This window comes from Salmo salar, chromosome 15 (genome assembly GCF_965601325.2).
Source record: "Salmo salar chromosome 15, fSalSal1, whole genome shotgun sequence".
Lineage (NCBI taxonomy): Eukaryota > Metazoa > Chordata > Actinopteri > Salmoniformes > Salmonidae > Salmo > Salmo salar.
In genome coordinates, this window is record NC_138305.1 from 95,591,895 (window position 1) to 95,613,533 (window position 21,639).

The 21,639-nt window shown below is 40.0% G+C and overlaps 1 protein-coding gene across 1 annotated transcript in view; it reads left to right on the forward strand.

The window, feature by feature from the left end:
* The window catches only part of LOC106572638 (uncharacterized), a 43,659-nt gene that overhangs the window by 9,921 nt on the left and 12,099 nt on the right, over positions 1-21,639 (forward strand). Inside the window, exons 9-12 of the mRNA XM_082962183.1 lie at positions 10,935-11,046; positions 12,566-12,656; positions 14,419-14,505; positions 20,838-20,990. Coding sequence (XP_082818309.1) covers positions 10,935-11,046; positions 12,566-12,656; positions 14,419-14,505; positions 20,838-20,990 — 443 coding nt within the window. The remainder of the gene's footprint in view (positions 1-10,934; positions 11,047-12,565; positions 12,657-14,418; positions 14,506-20,837; positions 20,991-21,639) is intronic.

The following is a 21,639-nucleotide window of genomic DNA, read 5'->3' on the forward strand; positions in this document are numbered from 1 at the left end:
AAATAATTAATGGTTATTATTATACGTAGTTATTACAGTATAACGGTTATGTTCTGCGTTTGCAATCATAACACTCTTATCCTTAATGACAAAGTGCTATGCATATAGCTTACAGTTTTACATTCAAACAGATGGATATGAACTATCTATATCCAGGTGGCGGTATTATGATGAGATTAAGAGTATTTTCCCTTCTAGCAGTGAGCTTATATGTGGTCTCTGTGGGCTATAGCCTGTCTCTATGCCACAGGCAGGGTGCATGACAACACGTAGATAAGTGCAGGGGAGCAGGGGAGGCATGCAGGATGGTCATGGACAGGTGGTTATGGTGTTGTGTTTGTCTTCATTCCTTCAAGAAAATATCTGAACCCTGAGAGGAGATAAACAGAACAGAATAACTTATTGTGGGTCTAATACTATGTAGTCAATAACCACTGCTCAGGTCATGACTCACTCTTTTTCCAGGTATTACCGACGAAATACACTGTGTTGGACTAAATTGATTAGAAAAATATTGAATATCAAAGAGTGAAGAACATTCTATATAGCTAGTTACAAATGTAGGATCTTAATTTGATCACCCTGTTGCAGGAGAACTTCCCTGCAATGCAGGACATTTTATACTTGTAGTGTATTTCAGTTTTAAAAAGGCTTCTGGAGTTTGTAAATACCACTTTGAAATTTCAGACTTGATTTTTCCTTATGAAAATGTTCAATTTATTATAATACACATAATAAATCACATGTCATGTTGCTGCTGGATTATTTTCCTGCTGTATCAAACTGGCTCAAATTAAGATCCTACATCTGTAGCAGAAGAAGATTACGCCAGTTGGATTTGCTCAATACTTTTATCTGTTTGATAGCTTAGAAGACTGCAATGGTCAGTTTTCTAAGACGAGCAAAAAAGACTAGTTAACCTCATAGTATTAATACATTAGTTGTTTCACACAGAGAGGAAAACATCAGCAAGGCCTCACGTTCAAATACCCCACTCAGTTTTAAGAGGAAACATTTTATTGTGCACTGTGTAGTGCCATCCCAGAGCTTGCCCTTCTTGTACTTTTAAAAATGTGCTTAATTAATATGGTGATTGATTCGACACGAGAGCTCCCTAGTATGCTCTTATGTTAGCGTGTCTAATCAAGGTGGTGTTGAGAGCATTATCCAGTGTCTCATTGAGGACTGAGGGTGTTCCCCAAATGGCACCTTATTCCCGACAGCCCTATGAACCCTGGTCAAAAGTAATGCACTATGTAGGGAATAGGGTGCCATTTGGGATGCACAGTCAGAAATGACTGGATTAGCAATTAAAAGTACACCTGTGGTTCACTCTGCCCCCAGTGGGATACACTCTACATTTCTGTATCCTAATTTGTTAGGATAAAAAAAAAAGTTTGGCCAAGAGCAAATTAACAAGCAAAACTGTCTGTTTCTATAACTTTCTGCCAAAGCTAAGGCTAGGCAGCAGCATAGCAACATCAGGTAATTTCTTGAACACTTAATCTTTAATAGAACATCACCGCTCTTAAAGGCTTAGTGCAGTCAAAGATGTGATTTTATTGTTAAAAAGAAATATATATATTTATACACTATGATGTTGCAATAATACTGTGAAATTGTGAAAATGATGATAATGCCCTTAGTTTAAGAACCGTTTTAAAAGACCGCCTTTTTTTGGTGGGATGGCGTTTTGGCCTGCTTGGTGACATCCGAAATGGCTATTTTCTAAGGAACTATATATTATTTATAATAAGTGATACCTGGAGAACATCGGACCTCTCTGAAATGAAAATAAATGGCCCTACCTTCAGTAAAATATATTTTTTACCTGACCCTCCCTGAACGTTTGAAAAAAACAAAAACAAGTGACCCTCTCCTGAACCCCAAATAATAATGAAAACATAAAGTGTATAGCAGAGAACATGCCTACCATTTACCCTCACTCCTAGAACAGACCAGTGCCTTAGATATGCAGTTTTAGAAACTGTTCTTGGTTTTGTAAGCATTACATGGCAAAGTAGCCAGAAGGTTGTAGAGTCACAGACCACTGCAGACAAGGGTAGGGGTGAAAATATCTCTATTTTAATAAAAGCACTGCATTAATCTATAATCTTATTTGCAGTTCAAGAAAAAAATTGCCTTTTATAAACGCATTTCATGCAATTCTACATCATTTCACCTGACTGGAGACAACTAGAATATTTTGTAATACCACAGTAGGGCATGACAACAAATGAGCGCATGCTCCTCCACCGGAGTGCTTGTGATTTCTATACAGGGTATGGGTAAAAAAACAGGATAGTCTAAGTTTAGAACAGTGCTAAAGTTGTTTATCAATTGTAAAAATGTTGTGCAACAGAACCAGTTACAATTGAAGTATCTGATCATCAATGATCAACTTCTTTTCATTTGGGAAACAATAATTTATCTTTTGTCTCTTCTGTGTTTCATCATTTTCCTTCAATTCACAAGAGGCTGAATGTATTTCACTGGAGAAAGCTTCTGAGTGAGTGAAACAGCGCCCTTCTGTCTGTATGTGTAGGCCATCTATCTGATGCTGTCTGGTCCAATAGAGCATGACATTGTTGCCGCCCATAGTATTGAATGCAAGGAAGCCAGTGAGCATTTGGCCTCCCTTGATAAAAAAGTACAAAATAATAGCCAATCAGCATTGAGCTAAACTGAGTGAGCTCAACTGTGAATGGTCCTGGCGCACCAAGAAAAAGTGTCAAGGGAAGCCAGTTTGGATATGGTGTCACTTCTATGAAAATTGTATTGAGAGCATACGTCATTGACAGAAGCAATTTGAATTCTTGCATCTTATTGTGTTGTTGTCTTCCGGTGGCTAGGTAGCTAAAATTGGCCTTTTCCTAAATTAGCCATGGATGGAGATAGGTATTTGGTCTTGTGGTTTTACTTAATTTTCCGTACTGGCCAATTCATACATTGTGCCCCTGGCCTGAGACGATGGAAGTTCAATATGTGGCTAGATGTAGACGGCTAATGTTAACTAGCTAAAGTTGCCCATGAAAGGAAGTTAGGCTAGCGAACAACCATTTAGCCAGGTAGCCTAGGACAACAAAAAATAAAAGTGTGTACTGTCAGACAAAGTGATAGACCGTTTCGTCAACATGAAAGAGAGGAGGATGGCATTGGTGTTTCTTTACAAGTAGGGTGAGTCAACATGTTTTTTCTACTTACACAAACATGCACGCAAACACACCATCATATTTAGCTCATGTTGATTGGACTAAATCGTTTTTGGCATCTTTTAGTTGTGATTGTATTAGACTAAGCATCGGTGATGTTTAAATGTTGAAGTTGAAATGGTTTTGGAATAGTGGAGGCAGCTCTTGTTTTCTTTGCGACTTGCGGGAACTCTCCGTGGTTCTATATCAATAGTTGTTTAGTGGTCCGAAAATGTCAGAAACATTAACTTACTTGACCATTCTGTAGGTTAACTGTTTGTTACATGCAATATACTTTGTGGACATCACCTGACAGAGGTTGCTCTCTGGTTTAATTTATTCTGCTACTGTGTCTTCTTATTGTCTCGGCCTTTAGGCCTATATATCATGGTCGCAAGGCATATGGACTAACAGGTTATAGAGCAAACAACGCAAATATCACAACACATAGGTTGTAATATGGCTTTTTTTAACCCATGCAACACTAATGTTTGATTCCATGATATTGTTGTTAAAAAATTGATTTGTGTTGACTGTAATTTTTTTAATGTATTTCATTTTTTATTTAACCTTTATTTAACTAGGCAAGTCAGTTAAGAACAAATTCTTATTTATAATGATGGCCTATCCCGGCCAAATTGTGCGCCGCCCTATGGGACTCCCAATCACGACCGGATGTGATACAGCCTGGATTAGGGCATGGGAGTACAAGAGCATCTGCTAGGCTAAATTAACAAACTAGGTACTAACTGAATGTACTAACTAAGTCGCTCTGGATAAGACCGTCTGCTAAATGACTCAAATGTAAAAATGTAGGTATGCATAGCTCACCGCATGATCCTCAAACCAAAGACTGTGTCACGTCCTGGCCAGTAAAAGGGGCTATTTGTCATTGTAGTTGGTCAGGGCGTGGCAGGGGGTGTTTGTTTTGTGTGGTTGGGTATTGTGGGTTTAGGTTCTAGTTTTCTTATTTCTATGTTTATCTAGCTTTTCTAGTTCTATGTGAGTTTTGTCAATGACCTCCAATTAGAGTCAGCTGGTTGTTGTTGTCTCTAATTGGAGGCCATATTTAGTTGTGTTTGTTTTCACTGGGTTTTGTGGGTGGTTGTTTCTAGTATAGTCTATGCACCTTACTGGACTGTTTTCGTCGTTTGTTTTGTATTGATTAAGGGTTTTCTTTAATAAATAAGAGGATGAGCACTTTACCCGCTGCGTTTTGGTCCCCCTTCAACGACGAGTGTTACAGACTGGCCAAACTCGAGTTTCTAAGAGTGAATTCAAAGGCAGTGTAGAATGACTGTACAGCCTAATATGGCATTTTTCATTTCATTATTATATAATTCTAAGTGATTATTTTTGAAAATGTCATTATATACAGCCTAAATGCGAAATGTATAGGCATATTGTTGAAGTGATGTTGTTGATGTGTTGTTGAAATCATGAGTGATCCTGCCAGCCTGTAATGTGTCACAAATGCTTCACAATTTATTCCTTAAATGGCAAGCTATAGGCTTGAAATAATAATAATATAGCCTAAATAATACTTTTTTGTTCCTTAGCTAGCTTGCTCCTGACTGATTTAGTGTTAGTATGTTTTTTAATAGCCTGTTTAAATGAACATCAATTGATAGTGACAGAATCACACATTACTTCCCAAGCAAAGTACATTTTTGTCTCCTTGGCTATAGAGGGTTGTAGCACAGCCTCTGAATGTCATGTAGAGAAACCAAAGATATCCCATATGCATCAGAGTCACGTCTTTCCCCTGCATTTAACAGCTTGTTTCTTGTATAAAGCATTGCGGACTAAAGCCTCGTTATAGATCACTTTATATAATCAGGTCCATCATTTTTATGGTAACAAGAGGTAGGCCTATGCTTTTAGCCATTTTCTTTAACAAAAGCCACAATTCCCTCACATACGCTCTCAATTCGAGCCCTGGTTTTAACACACAAGCCCTTCACTGACACAGAGATATTTAACTAGTGTATGATGACTGAAGGAATTGACTGACAAAGTAAATGGATAGTAAACTATCATTTCATCTGTTAAACAGGTAGGCTTACCTCTTATTTTTTTAATAGGAAAAAATAGGCTCCAACGCAAAGCCCTCTTGTTGTTAGCAGCCTAAAGTCAAATTAAAATGAAGACAGTTTACATTAATTAGCCTACTTTCAGCACCCATGCCCTGTCTATCTCCATGTCTGCCCCTTCATAGTATTGTAAATTACTTGAATATGGAGTATTGTGAGTTTACATACACCTTAGCCAAATACAGTTGAAGTCGGAAGTTTACATACGCTTAGGTTGGAAACATTAAAACTCGTTTTTCAACCACTCCACAAATTTCTTGTTAACAAACTATAGTTTTGGCAAGTCGGTTAGGACATCTACAGTGGGGCAAAAAAGTATTTAGTCAGCCACCAATTGTGCAAGTTCTCCCACTTAAAAAGATGAGAGAGGCCTGTATTTTTCATCATAGGTACACGTCAACTATGACAGACAAAATTAGAAAATAAATCCAGAAAATCACATTGTAGGATTTTTTATGAATTTATTTGCAAATTATGGTGGAAAATAAGTATTTGGTCACCTACAAACAAGCAAGATTTCTGGCTCTCACAGACCTGTAACTTCTTCTTTAAGAGGCTCCTCTGTCCTCCACTCGTTAACTGTATTAATGGCACCTGTTTGAACTTGTTATCAGTATAAAAGACACCTGTCCACAACCTCAAACAGTCACACTCCAAACTCCACTATGGCCAAGACCAAAGAGCTGTCAAAGGACACCAGAAACAAAATTGTAGACCTGCACCAGGCTGGGAAGACTGAATCTGCAATAGGTAAGCAGCTTGGTTTGAAGAAATCAACTGTGGGAGCAATTATTAGGAAATGGAAGACATACAAGACCACTGATAATCTCCCTCGATCTGGGGCTCCACGCAAGATCTCACCCCGTGGGGTCAAAATGATCACAAGAACGTTGAGCAAAAATCCCAGAAGCACACGGGGGGACCTAGTGAATGACCTGCAGAGATCTGGGACCAAAGTAACAAAGCCTACCATCAGTAACACACTACGCCGCCAGGGACTCAAATCCTGCAGTGCCAGACGTGTCCCCCTGCTTAAGCCAGTACATGTCCAGGCCCGTCTGAAGTTTGCTAGAGAGCATTTTGATGATCCAGAAGAGGATTGGGAGAATGTCATATGGTCAGATGAAACCAAAATAGAACTTTTTGGTAAAAACTCAACTTGTCGTGTTTGGAGGACAAAGAATGCTGAGTTGCATCCAAAGTTCACCATACCTACTGTGAAGCATGGGGGTGGAAACATCATGCTTTGGGGCTGTTTTTCTGCAAAGGGACCAGGACGACTGATCCGTGTAAAGGAAAGAATGAATGGGGCCATGTATCGTGAGATTTTGAGTGAAAACCTCCTTCCATCAGCAAGGGCATTGAAGATGAAACGTGGCTGGGTCTTTCAGCATGACAATGATCCCAAACACAACGCCCGGGCAACGAAGGAGTGGCTTCGTAAGAAGCATTTCAAGGTCCTGGAGTGGCCTAGCCAGTCTCCAGATCTCAACCCCATAGAAAATCTTTGGAGGGAGTTCAAAGTCCGTGTTGCCCAGCGACAGCCCCAAAACATCACTGCTCTAGAGGAGATCTGCATGGAGGAATGGGCCAAAATACCAGCGACAGTGTGTGAAAACCTTGTGAAGACTTACAGAAAACATTTGACCTGTGTCATTGCCAACAAAGGGTGTATAACAAAGTATTGAGATAAACTTTTGTTATTGACCAAATACTTATTTTCCACCATAATTTGCAAATAAATTCATTAAAAATCCTACAATGTGATTTTCTGGATTTTTTTTCTTCTCATTTTGTCTGTCATAGTTGAAGTGAACCTATGATGAAACTTACAGGCCTCTCTCATCTTTTTAAGTGGGAGAACTTGCACAATTGGTGGCTGACTAAATACTTTTTTGCCCCACTGTACTTTGTGCATGACACAAGTAATTTATCCAACAATTGTTTACAGACAAATTACTTCACTTATAATTCACTGTATCACAATTCCAGTGGTTCAGAAGTTTACATACACTAAGTTGACTGTGCCTTTAAACAGCTTGTAAAATTCCAGAAAATGATGTCATGGCTTTAGAAGCTTCTGATAGGCTAATTGACATCATTTGAGTCAATTGGAGGTGTACCTGTGGATGTATTTCAAGAATTACCTTCAAACTCAGTGCCTCTTTGCTTGACATCATGGGAAAATCAAAAGAAATCAGCCAAGACCTCAGAAAAAAATTGTAGACCTCCACAAGTCTGGTTCATCCTTGGGAGCAATTTCCAAATGCCTGAAGGTACTACGTTCATCTGTACAAACAATAGTACGCAAGTATAAACACCATGGGACCACGCAGCCGTCATACCGCTCAGGAAGGAGACGCGTTCTGTCTCATAGAGATGAACGTACTTTGGTGCAAAAAGTGCAAATCAATCCCAGAACAACAGCAAAGGACCTTGTGAAGATGCTGGAGGAAACAGGCACAAAAGTATCTATATCCACAGTAAAACGAGTCCTATATCGATATAACTTGATAGCCCGCTCAGCAAGGAAGAAGCCACTGCTCCAAAACTGCCATAAAAAAGCCAGACTACGGTTTGCAACTGCACATGGGGACAAAGATCGTACTTTTTGTAGAAATGTCCTCTAGTCTGATGAAACAAAAATAGAACAGTTTGGCCATAATGACCGTAATGTTTGGAGGAAAAAGGGGGATGCTTGCAAGCCGAAGAACACCATCCCAACCGTGAAGCATGGGGGTGGCAGCATCATGTTGTGGCGGTGCTTTGCTGCAGGAGGGACTGGTGCACTTCACAAAATAGATGGCATCATGAGGCAGGAAAATTATGTAGATATATTAAAGCAACATCTCAAGACATCAGTCAGGAAGTTAAAGCTTTGTCGCAAATGGGTCTTCCAAATGCATACATTTTCATACTTTTTTTTGTACTGGTCCCCCGTGGGACATTTACCGTTACCCTGTCATCACTGGATGTCGTATATCAGGATGATTTTGACACATTTTGTCATGTTAATTGTTACACAGACACTGACATTTGAATAGAAAATAACTTTAGTCTTGATGTGGCAAGATTAGAAATATCAGTCTTGTCACATTACATCCAAGGTAAATGAAAACATCAAGGGTTGTGACTGACTACCCACTATACCTGGACTTCTCAACACTCACTCAACACAAATGTTCTATAATATACTGCTCAAAAAAATAAAGGGAACACTTAAACAACACATCCTAGATCTGAATGAAAGAAATAATCTTATTAAATTATTTTTTCTTTACATAGTTGAATGTGCTGACAACAAAATCACACAAAAATAATCAATGGAAATCCACTGTATCAACCCATGGAGGTCTGGATTTGGAGTCACACTCAAAATTAAAGAGGAAAACCACACTACAGGCTGATCCAACTTTGATGTAATGTCCTTAAAACAAGTCAAAATGAAGCTCAGTAGTGTGTGTGGCCTCCACGTGCCTGTATGACCTCCCTACAACGCCTGGGCATGCTCCTGATGAGGTGGCGGATGGTCTCCTGAGGGATCTCCTCCCAGACCTGGACTAAAGCATCCGCCAACTCCTGGACAGTCTGTGGTGCAACGTGACGTTGGTGGATGGAGCGAGACATGATGTCCCAGATGTGCTCAATTGGATTCAGGTCTGGGGAACGGGCGGGCCAGTCCATAGCATCAATGCCTTTCTCTTGCAGGAACTGCTGACACACTCCAGCCACATGAGGTCTAGCATTGTCTTGCATTAGGAGGAACCCAGGGCCAACTGCACCAGCATTTGGTCTCACAAGGGGTCTGAGGATCTCATCTCGGTACCTAATGGAAGTCAGGCTACCTCTGGGGAGCACATGGAGGGCTGTGCGGCCCCCCAAAGAAATGCCACCCCACACCATGACTGACCCACCGCCAAACCGGTCATGCTGGAGGATGTTGCAGGCAGCAGAACGTTCTCCACGGTGTCTCCAGACTCTGTCACGTCTGTCACATGTGCTCAGTGTGAACCTGCTTTCATCTGTGAAGAGCACAGGGCGCCAGTGGCGAATTTGCCAATCTTGGTGTTCTCTGGCAAATGCCAAACGTCCTGCACGGTGTTGGGCTGTAAGCACAACCCCCACCTGTGGACGTCGGGCCCTCATACCACCCTCATGGAGTCTGTTTCTGACCGTTTGAGCAGACACATGCACATTTGTGGCCTGCTGGAGGTCATTTTGCAGGGCTCTGGCAGTGCTCCTCCTGCTCCTCCTTGCACAAAGGCGGAGGTAGGGGTCCTGCTGCTGGGTTGTTGCCCTCCTACGGCCTCCTCCACGTCTCCTGATGTACTGGCCTGTCTCCTGGTAGCGCCTCCATACTCTGGACACTACGCTGACAGACACAGCAAACCTTCTTGCCACAGCTCGCATTGATGTGCCATCCTGGATGAGCTGCACTACCTGAGCCACTTGTGTGGGTTGTAGACTCCGTCTCATGCTACCACTAGAGTGAAAGCACCGCCAGCATTCAAAAGTGACCAAAACATCAGCCAGGAAGCATAGGAACTGAGAAGTGGTCTGTGGTCCCCACCTGCAGAACCACTCCTTTATTGGGGGTGTCTTGCTAATTGCCTATAATTTCCAACTGTTGTCTATTCCATTTGCACAACAGCATGTGAAATTTTTTGTCAATCAGTGTTGCTTCCTAAGTGGACAGTTTGATTTCACAGAAGTGTGATTGACTTGGCGTTACATTGTGTTGTTTAGGTGTTCCCTTTATTTTTTTGAGCAGTGTATATCATTTATTTCATTTAGCAGACTCAAAGTGACTTACAGTCATGCGTGCATAACATTTTAACGTATAGGTGGTCCTTGGAATTTAACCCACTATCCTGCTGTTGTAAGCACCATGCTCTACCAGCTGAGCTACAGAGGACCACCATTTTCCTATTAAACATAATATAAGAAAATCGTGGTCCAAGGTAACATAATTAACATGGAGGAAAGGAAAGTAAAAAGGACGGGGGGGATTTGATATATTTGTGGCGTGGTGTTTAAAATGACCTTGTAATGTAGGAAATACTTAAACATTATTTCTTCTTCTAGATGAGACCTCTTGCTTTGGCCCAGAGCGGAGTAGAATGATCAATACATAAAGAAGCAGAGTGCAGTGAGCACCCCGCACACCCCTGTCAGATTGGGGCTTTTTAATTAACTGACGGTCGACCTGTTAAATTAAGACGAGGAGAATAGCATAGAATCTAGCTGCATATTACTTCTAAAACCTTAACCTTGAACTGGGTGTTACTCAATCAGTGCATGAATCCATCCCTGACTGCATATCACAATAATTCCTTACCATATTTCATTTTAAAGTGTTTTAGAGTGATAGTGTACTACTAATTAATTGTTTTTCTCCCAGCTCCTGCAGCATACACAGAGGTTGTTAGGTAAAACAAAAATTCCCATCAGTTTGGATTTGATAGAATACAAATGAGTGCACCCCAAAGGCACTCGAGAGAGATAATTAATCCAAGCACCTTTTGTCTTCAGTTATTTCATTTCAAGTTGCAGGTACAGGAAAAAGAGTATCTCCCTGTCAAGAGTAAAACCATTCATGTGTCGTTGTTGAGTGAGTGTGTTGATTTTGTTTTCCTGATTATTCCCCCAGATATTTTCCTCAAAAGTTTCCATGTGCAGCCAGGAGAACTAAAGGACAAACTGTTCTTGGTTAATGAGGGTGAGGGAGGCTTCTCTGATGAACAGATCACTTCCCTGAGGAGGTAAGAAGGGATTACACATTCATGTTGCAGATTAATCTCGAATTTGGATACAACTGCAGTTGCCTGCATTGAGAAGAAAACAGATTCAGACTTGATGCAGGATTGTATCAAGTCCGATGCAGGGCAGCAGTATAACTTGTAAGATTTTACATGGTACATACACAAGACCAGTAAGATTGCATGTTGGTAAAACATTAGGTTGTGTAAGACAAGTGTTACGAGTGCAGGGTACATACAGGGATCATACATACAGGAATAAACCCAATGAAGCCTATGAGACATGGCAAGTGAAGTCACTGCCAGTTCATGTGAGTAAGAGAGGCACAAGCAGTAGTCTCTATAGCGTTTGCTCTAATACTAAAGAGCAGATGCCAGAACCTTTTACCAGAGCAGACTACTAATAAAACTTTCATTGGTGAGGTATTTGAGGAGATAGACACTATTGAGTTACACTCAGGGGTATAACACTGAAAGCCGAGTAAAATGCTTACCTCCGTCTCTACAGTTTACTCAGTGCTTTCTTTCGGTGAGGTGCTGACCTGATCAAAGAACAGTGATCTAATGTACCTCATAGAGGATTATATTTATTCTATGAAAACGTAATATATATTTTAATGTGGCATCGCGTGGGCATCAGGAATACAATCTCTGATAGATACCACTCCCCACAGGGCCTCCAATATTAATGACATGCGGCTATAGCTCTATAGCTCCAATCCAGCGCCACATCCCAGGGCTCATGAAAAAGTGAATGTCTGGTTTGGAGTTGAAATACACTCAGATGACAGAGGACGGGAGAAAAAGAGATTCCATTTAGGTTCAAACTCAGTGCAAGTGAATGAATGGATGGCCGTGGCTGGCATCAACGGTCCTGCTGCTTCATAGGAGCTGACGGAGGCCATCAGAGCTACTTGGCTTTTAATCACTCCCCTTTCTCTGGGTCACTGGAAATCAGCCTAGCATTATGGCTCTATCAGAGAAAGGGGGTATGGCATTGCATGATCCTAAATGGGACCCTGACCTATTTCCTTTATAGAGCACTACCTGGCTACCACTACTTGGTGCCATTTTGGATGAAGCCCGGATTGTGTGTCTTGTGAAAAAGTGTTTGTTGTATTTCACTTAATTTATGCATTGTAACTGAAAAGGTGACTCCTTTTTTTCAATTACCAAAGCCTCAGTGCCATTCAGACTATGTAGACAACTGATCAGTGCTATACTGACTGACTGAGGGAGGCATTATATTTAGCCTGACTTATTATTAGACATTGAGGAGGAATGAAATGTCACACCGTATCGATAAGATGTCAGCTACTGTTTGAATCTGCAGCAAAGCAGAGCGGATCCACTCAACCCTAACATTGCTTATTGACTCTTATGACACAATCAAGAGGGAACTCTCTTATGACATGAAAAATGTCAAACTGGGATTTATGTTGTGATTTATGTTTAACAAAGACATAAAAAATAACATAACAAAGACATACATTTAAATATGTTAAATATGTTTCCTTTATAGATATGTACCTACCTCAGACGATGTGGAAATGTATAAATCTTACAAGGGGTCTGTGTCAGAGCTACATGTTGTGGACCAGTACATGATGGAGGTAAGTATCTAAGCATGCCAAGCTTTCCAAGACTAGGGTAATGCCTTACCATACCTACTTATCACACATGTCCTAGATAAACCTTAATGTTTGCCAATTTTGATTTTGTTTACATAAATTAAAAGAAGCTCTTACCGTCCATGTGCTGTGCATGCTTCATAAATGGATGACCAATTAAAGTAATTAAAAACACCTTGTGAATTTTAATGAGCGGATGTGATGGATCTACAAAATAAACCACATTTTTCAATTCCTGAAAAGGTTTAGTTCACCCAAATTACATAATGACACATTGATTTACTTACCCTGCAAGCAGTCTATGGACAAGTTATGACAGCAATCCATGCTTTGGTCTAGTTACCCTGGCACTGTTTCCACATGCTAATGTTTTAGCATTTGTTGCACAAATCCCATTCATGTCATGGGACTGATATTAGTATTTTTCATGCATCACATTCAAATCATCCAAAAGTATATTACATTTATTGTGAAACTAAGTCACTTAGAGATTATTTGAACATGATGTGCGAAAAATGCTAATATCGGACCCATGACTAGAATGGGAATTGTGCCACAAATGCCAAATCGTTAGTAAGGAAACCAATATGTAATTTTGTTGAGGTGTACCTTTAAAGTTTTTTCCAGGATGCTGATGTTATGTAATTTCTGCATCAATGATTTGCATGGTAATAATATGCATTTCTTCCTCTATGACTCCTCTTCTCCTTATGGAGTCCTGCTGTATCCTTAGTCACCTTTATTATCCTTCCCACATACTGGATGATGAGGCTTCTCACCTCTAGATACACTGTAAAAGTACCCCATGTGGTTGATGATGGGCAGAAGGGATGGCAGATGCGCCAAGAAGCAAGATCAGCCGGCCATGTTCTTCACACCATGATCTGACACCATGCATAGGGATATGTTGGGAGACATTGTGGCAGTAACACCTCTCATGGTGGAAGGGCTTAGCATCACAGTTTGTGTCCTCAGTTCACATGCATCCTGTAGTGTTTCCAAGGTTTTCTGGGTAAGAGGGGTTTTAGTGAGTCCCATATTTAACCTTTGAGATAAACTAAAAAGGGATGTCCCTTGTAACGATTTTCAAAGTAAAGTTTTTATTTAGGTAGGTCATATGTATCAGTATGTTAATAAACGGGTCTTGTAAAATGTATATTACAAAATATTCAGCTACCCGCTGCCTGTAGTAGCTGAATAATTACTAAGATCAAGAAATAACCCCAAACCTAACATCTTTCACTAATCCCCATCAGACCAAGGCCCTTTGGCTTCTGGGGCCTAATGCACCTGTGCATGAATGACACACTGTTGCGTGACAACCCAGAGTGATTTATTAGAGGTTAGCAACCAACCCAAAGGTCGACTAGGCAGCTCAGCCAATCGTTTCAAGATGTCAAGCCTTCAGCTTCTCTGCTAAATCAGACTGAAGACAAGACAGCCCACAACATACCCACCAGGGAATCTTAGCTCTTAGATGTAGCTGCTCCTGTTAGAGAAGAAGGGTTGAGGAGAGTCTTTAGGAAGAAGTAATTAGTAGCCACCCCATAGTGTCTCTTAAGCGGATCCCAGTAGACGGAGTGTTTTTTAAATCAATCTGAATAATCACATATAAGTAGAATGTGTGATATTGTGTGTGTTTGTGTGCGTGTTTGTGTGTGGTGTGCATGTGGTATGTGTGTGTGGGTTCTGTGTCTACATTCTGTGACTGTGTATTACTCATGTAACTGCCTCCCCATTACAGATGTGCAACATTCCTTACCTGAACTCCAGACTGGACCTGCTGCTGACTCTAAGAGAGCTGCCCATAAGCATGGAGGATCTGCAGCCGGTGAGTTCACTTTGGCCTGATATGAACATTAGCTTAATATCAACACTAGCATACTACAGCTGTAGGATCTTAATTTGAGCCAGTTTTTTACAGCAGCAAAATCAAGTCTGAAATTTCAAAGTGGAAATTACACACTTCAGAAGCCCTTTTAAACTTCAAATACACTACAAATGTAAAATGTCCTTCATTGCAGGAAAGTTCCCCTGTAACAGAGTAATCAAATTAAGATCCTATGTCTGAACTTAGTATGAAGCAATGTTTTGGACATGCATTCTGAGTGGTAGGACATATGGAATGTTTATTGGTTTATTCTGATCCTCATTAGCTTTTTCTGAAGCAGCAGCTACTTTTCCTGGAGTCCACAAAAAATACAAAACATGACAAGTAACAAAACACTGATACACTGATAGTCAAGGACAGTCACACAAATGTAAAATAAAACAATAAACAAACAATGCAAAAAAATATACAAACAATACAAAAAAATGTGTGTTAGAATGTGTCTGTGTGTGTCCCCTTTTTTAAAGGTAATTTTGCTGTTTGCTTTGGAGTTTCATGTGATCATGGCTCTGTATAATACTGTGCGTTGCCGTGAATTCATTTTGGACTTGGAGACTTTGATGAGACCCCTTGTGGCATGTCTTGTGGGGTATGTATGGGTGTCTGAGCTGAATGTTATTCGATTATGCAGACTATCTGGAATTTTCATTACAGTAATACTTCTCATAAAAACTAGAAGAGAAGTACTTAATCTCTACTCAACCCTCAATCAGGAAAGACTGGCAGGCATGTTGTTGATGTTAGTTCTCTATTTTGCAGTTAAGGGCTTCATGGTGTGCTGCTCTGTTTTGAGCCAGCTGCAGCTTTGCTACGTCTTTCTTTGCTGCACTTGACCATATTACCGGACAGTAATCAAGATGGGACAAGAACAGAGCCTGAACAACTAGTACAGTTGATGTTTGTGTCAAAGTCATTCTAGCCTTGTGTAAGTCCAGTGGCAAATCATTTGTAGAAATTGAGAAGAGTAACGGCCCAAGGGAACTGCCCTGAGGGACACCGCACGGTAAATATCTAGTGTTATAGAAGCTTCCATTGAAGAACACTCTGGGTTCTATTGGATAAATAAATTGGATAAATAACTATCCAACCATGTGATGTAAAGCCATAGCAAGTGAGTTTCGTCAATAACAATTTCTGATCAATAACATCAAAGGCTACACTGAAATGTAACCATACACCTCCAACTATCATCTTATTATGTATTTAGTTTAACCAATCATCTGTCATCTGAGTCAGTGCAGTACAAGTTGAGTGCCCTTCTCTATATGCATGCTGAAAGTCAGTTGTTAACTTGTTCTCTGAAAAATAGCATTGTATTTGGTCAAACAATTCTCTCCATCAGTTTACTAATAACAGGCGGCAAACTGATTGCGTGGTTGTTAGAGCCAGCAAAAGGAGCTTTACTATTTTTAGGAAGTGGATTGCTTTAGCTTCCTTCCACTCTTGTGTACACACACACTCCTTTAAGCTTTGGCTAAGGATTTCGAAAATAGAGGTGGCAATACAGACTGCTACCATTCTCAATAGTTTTCCATCAAGATTGTCTATACCTGGTGGCTTATCATTATTGATGGATAATAATAATTTTTCCACCTCCCCCACATGATTTTGACCAAATTCAAAATAGCAATCCTTCTCTTTCATTATTAGATATTTCATACATCAATGGTTCATTGTTCAATGTTGTCATTTCACTTCTGAGTTTTCCCACTTTACCAGTGAAATAGTTATTAAAATATCAAATGGTTTTGTTATAAATGACCCATCAACTTCAATGAACGATGGAGCTGAACTGGGTTTTCTGCCCATGATATCATTTGAGGTACTCCAAATTATTTTTTTATTGTGTTTTGTGTCATTTATCTTGGTTTGGTAATGTACATTCTTATTATTTTTGTTAAGTTAAGTCACAAAATGTCTCAATTTACAGTATGTCATCCAATCAACTGAGCAGCCTGAATTGTTTGCCACCTCTTTTGCATAATTTATTTGAACCATAACATTTTTCAATTCATCATCAATCCAGAGGGCTCTAACAGTTATCACAGTTGCTTTCTTAAACAGGTGCATGCTTGTCAACAATTGACATGAATCCTTTTACAAATACTTCACTTACTCATACACATCAGAGCAACATAAATGTGCTATATCTTCAACAAAAGAGTCATGAGAAATAATTTTGTATGATCTCTTATAACTTTCTTTAGGCCTAACCTTTGGCACTTTGGCTTTCCTTGTTATTGCCACAATGTTAGGGTCACTACAGCCAATGGGTACTGATATTGCTTTGGAGCAAAGCTCTGCAGCATTAGTGAAGATATGATCAATACCAGTGAATGTCACAGATCCAACACTATTGGTATGACCTGAGTCATATTACAGGCATAAGTCACATTTAGATGCTTCCTCTTAAGAGGACAGCTATTTGCTAACCAGTTCAGGTCACCCAGAAAATATACCTCTCTGTTAACATCACAAACACTATCAAGTTCTTCACACACATAATCTAAATATTGACTGTTAGCACTTGGTGGCCTATAGCAACACCCTAAAACAATAGGCATTAGATGAGGCAGGTGAACCTGCAAAAACAACACTTCAATAACACTTGACATAAGATCTTCTCTAAGCATTACAGGGATATGGCTCTAAAAATATACAACAACACCACCCCCATGGGCATTCCTGTCTCTTCTGTAGATGTTATATCCTTCTTGTATTGCTACTGCTGCATCATCAAAGGAATGATCTAAGTGAGTCTCAAAGATGGCTAATATATGAACATTAACTGATGTTAGCAAGTTATTGGTTTCATTAACCTAATTTTTAAGACTACATATAATAATATGGGCTATTTTAGCCCTTTCCTATGTAGCTGATCAGATAGACAAAATATGGAAAAGAACAAACAAGAGAAAAAAACAACAGCATAATTCAGAAGTCCGTCAAGTGGCTTGGCTCTCTCATCCTGTCCAAGCTTTTGGGAGGGAGGGTAGACAATGAGCCTGCCATAGCAGATGTAAGCAATGTCCCCATGTGCTCTGGCAGCTTTCATGGCTGGGATAAGTCTTTTCCTCTTCTGGCGCACAGTTTAAGGATAGTCCTCGTTGAGGAAGATGTACGTTCCTCTCAAGTTCTTGGCTCTTTCTAGAACAGCCACCTTGTCCTTGAACCTCAGGAACTTGACCACTATCAGCCTGGGCCTGTCACCTGGGCCGGTGGCGAGTTTTCCAGTACTGTGGGCTCGTTCCACCTCAATCTTCCTGTGGTCCGTCTTCAGTTTCTCAGTGATCATTCTGTTCACATTGTCCTCCCCTTCAGACATTTGACTCTACAAGAAGTTGGGGAAACAACCACATAAAAATAAAAGCGGTACATTTAGAGAATTATTCTGAATTAGGTGTCATCTCGTGGAGATTCTGCAATTCCGTCAACAACGATGTTGTTCCGCCTTGATTGTCCCTTGAGATAATCTGACTTCTGCGTTGTTATCATAGATTCACATACTGAACTGATGTCCTCTCTCAATGACTTACCGATTGCTGTCATCTTTCTGTTGTCCTGTTTAAACTCACATAGACACTTTTAACCTCTGTAGAATTCAGCATCCAGAAACACCTGTTGTGTTCTGCCTAGGCTCATATTCTCTCCACTCTGCATTAACAACTCACTGTGACCATTATCTATCTGCTGTAGATGCAGATAGCTAGTGCATTCAACTGGTAGACAAAAAAAGTTGTATTGTCACATACACAGGATAGACTAGACTTGAGCATAAGCGAAATACCTAATAACAATTGAATGGGTGCACAAGATATTTACATTACAATGTATTGCATGGAATATATTATGTTTAACTTTCAAAGACGGTATCCTCTGCAATAATTTACTTTGTTAATGTGAATTGTGTTTCATCAAGAAGTTGCTTTGTATGAAATTTTGTTCCTGCAATGTAGGCTGATAATCTAACAAATCTAACAAAAATATATAAAAGAAGAACATAAGTCAATTCTCTAATGCAAAATGTAATCTTAATTCATCATGGTTTATAACATAAATAAAATGGACATCTGGAAAAGTAAGTAAGAAACACAAAGGCTTTCTCCTCTTTAAAAGTACCTAAGCTCTTAGAGTTAAAGTGCGAAACTGAAGTATTTTTGTTCCATTCATTTGTCGCTGGATAGTTAAATTCCACTCATGAAAGAATGGCATGAGATGCACTTTTACATGCCCTTCTACATTTGTGAAATGCAAATCATTTTCTATCGCCTTAATTCAACAAATAAATGTTCCACCTCACACCTTAATATATTAAATAGCAATTTGTAAAATCCAAATGTTGTTTACAAATATTGTATGAAAACCCTATTCACCCCTCTACCATCTAAAAATACTTTCCAAAATGTAGTTGCAATTCATAGACAGTAGCACAGTGTTAGTCACACATGATTATGGAATGGTGTGTGTACTGCATTCTGTGTGTGTACTGTATATTGCAGGATTATCCTAAAGATAATTATGTGAGATAGTAACACCTGCCTGTGCCTTGCATTCATTTGTTGTTGGAGTTTTGGTTAGTCACACAGTCGGGTTGACTTCTATTACTATGGTACATGGTCTGTACCTCTAAATCCAAATAGGATATTTGTATCTGATAAGATCTTACTCCGATCTTCTGCTATGCAAGAAACTATTATTGTCAATTTTGCAGCATAGGGTGACAATTAATATTCTTGTTGCTGTCATGAGCCCAGCAGTTTGTATTTGTATGTCAAACCTATTCTTTGCACAATCAATTCAATTGGACAGTGCAGTTAGATTAACAAGAATTTAAGCTTTCTGCCAATATCAGATATGTCTATGTCCTGGGAACTTTTCTTGTTACTTACAACCTCAAGCTAATCGCATTAGCCTATGTTAGCTCAACCGTCCCGTCGGGGACCCACCGATCCTGTAGAGGTTTTAAGTAACCGTCTGTCGTTTTGTAAACGCCAATACGTGCATACCAAATGTAACATATCATACTAATTAGAGTTCCCAGATTTACATTTACTATGTTATGTCTAGTCTATGAGACCAGGCTGCAGTGAGAGGTTGCCCCCTTCAAAACCTGATTTGCATTCTTTGTATTTGTCACGTGCTGACCAGTAAAGGGGTTATTTGTTATTGTAGTTTGGTCAGGACGTAGCAGGGGGTGTTTGTTTTATGTGGTTCGGGGTTTGTTGGGATATGTTCTTATGTAAGAGGGGTGTTTGTTTTATGTGTTCCGGGGTTTTGGGGTATTGTTCTATGGTTTGTATTTCTATGGTTTTTCTATGTTGTGTATTTCTTTGTTGGCCTGGTATGGCTCTCAATCAGGAACAGCTGTACATCGTTGTTGCTGATTGGGAGTCATACTTAGGTAGCCCTTTTTTCACCTGTCTTTTGTGGGAAGTTGTTTTTGCATAGCAGTGTGTAGCCTGCATTACTGTGCGTTCGTTCGTGTTCTTGTTTTGTTTTGTTTAGTGTTCAAATAAAAGTTAAAATGAGCACTCAACCCGCTGCGCCTTAGTCCACTTCATACGACGCCCGTTACAGTATTTGCATTCTGCTCTGTTAAGGCTTGAGGAGGTCACACTGGTGTGCTATGGGAAGTTACTTTGTAAACTTGAGCATATGGTTGGATGTTGTATCAGACACGCACCTTTGCTAAGTGGATTTGTTTTTCCAGAGGGCTGCTCTGTCTCCCCACTACATCCCCTCCTCACCTTCCTCCTTACTTTACTAGCAGACCTAGAAATTCTGTGTTGTTGAGAGAGATTGCAAACAAAATCTAATACCTGTCCCATTTTTAATATACAGCTGCCATTCTATGAATATCGTGCAGTGTGCACCATGTTTCTTAGATATAAGACACAATCGCTTGTGATAGGATGGTTAAAAACTGTGTAGTATGAATGATAATAAATAATATAATCTGAAAACCACAATGAAATGCATATGTTGAAAATATAATTACTTTTGCAATGTAGAACAAGTCAATCTACTTGTTTACTTCAAAATACAAGCCTATTATCCAAAATAAATGTGTGCTATTGAAATTTTGTCACATCTCTAGTCTGACTGCAAATTTACTTGAAAACCTAAAAGGATTTCGCCTGGGTTTACTCAACTCTCATAAGCTCATGAATCAGACAAAACAAGTGAGTCTGATTCAGACAAAAAGAGAGAGTGAGTATGCAGTTGGATTAGAGTGAAATTACTTCTCCTGAACCACCATCTTTGTCTTTCAGCTGATTAACCAGAAGATCAGGATGTGCACGCAGTTGTACAGCTCCAGGTCGTTTGTCTCCGTGCTGGAGTACCTGCTGGCCATCGGCAATTACCTCAACGAGAACGCAGGGAAGAGAAAGGCCAAGGGATTCCGCCTCTCCTCCTTAACTAAAGTAGGTGCTCCTCTCCTCTGCTGTCACCTGACCTTTGGTGGAGTGTCTAGCACTAGGCTAATAAAACTTCTCATTGATATACACAGACGGATCTCCCTCCTCCTTCTCTCTCCTTTCAATTTCTCCTCCTATCCATCCTCTGCCTGGTCAGCTGAGTCCAACTCAGGTTGGGTCATTACCCCTAGTGTGTCTAACTCTGACACGCAGGTAATTGTATCACCGCCTGGCTTCACAAATCAAATGGAACTTCTTGCCATGGCGCAGACTCTGGGCTGGTGGACATTGGACAAGTCGAATGTGAGGTACCCTACAATTCACAGTGGGCAATGGCAGTCACAACTTCTTTGACCTTACTGGTCCTTTTCTTTAAATCTCATTGTTGGTAGTCTTAGACTAGTCTTGTTTTGGATTAGACTCCTTGTTTATTAGATACATGGGTTTTTTATCCATTTATCTGGGATCATTTTAGATCTCTCTGAACTATTAGAATAGGTCTTTCAGCGTAGTAGACGACTCCTTGGCAGTTTCTATAGATTGCCGCCTGAGCCGCTGCTGTGCTGTACTGGTCCCCTTATGGGAAGATTTAATGGCACTTTGCCCCAGATTTAAAATGCTTCCTCTCTATCTAATAAGACTGGAGTCTCTTACT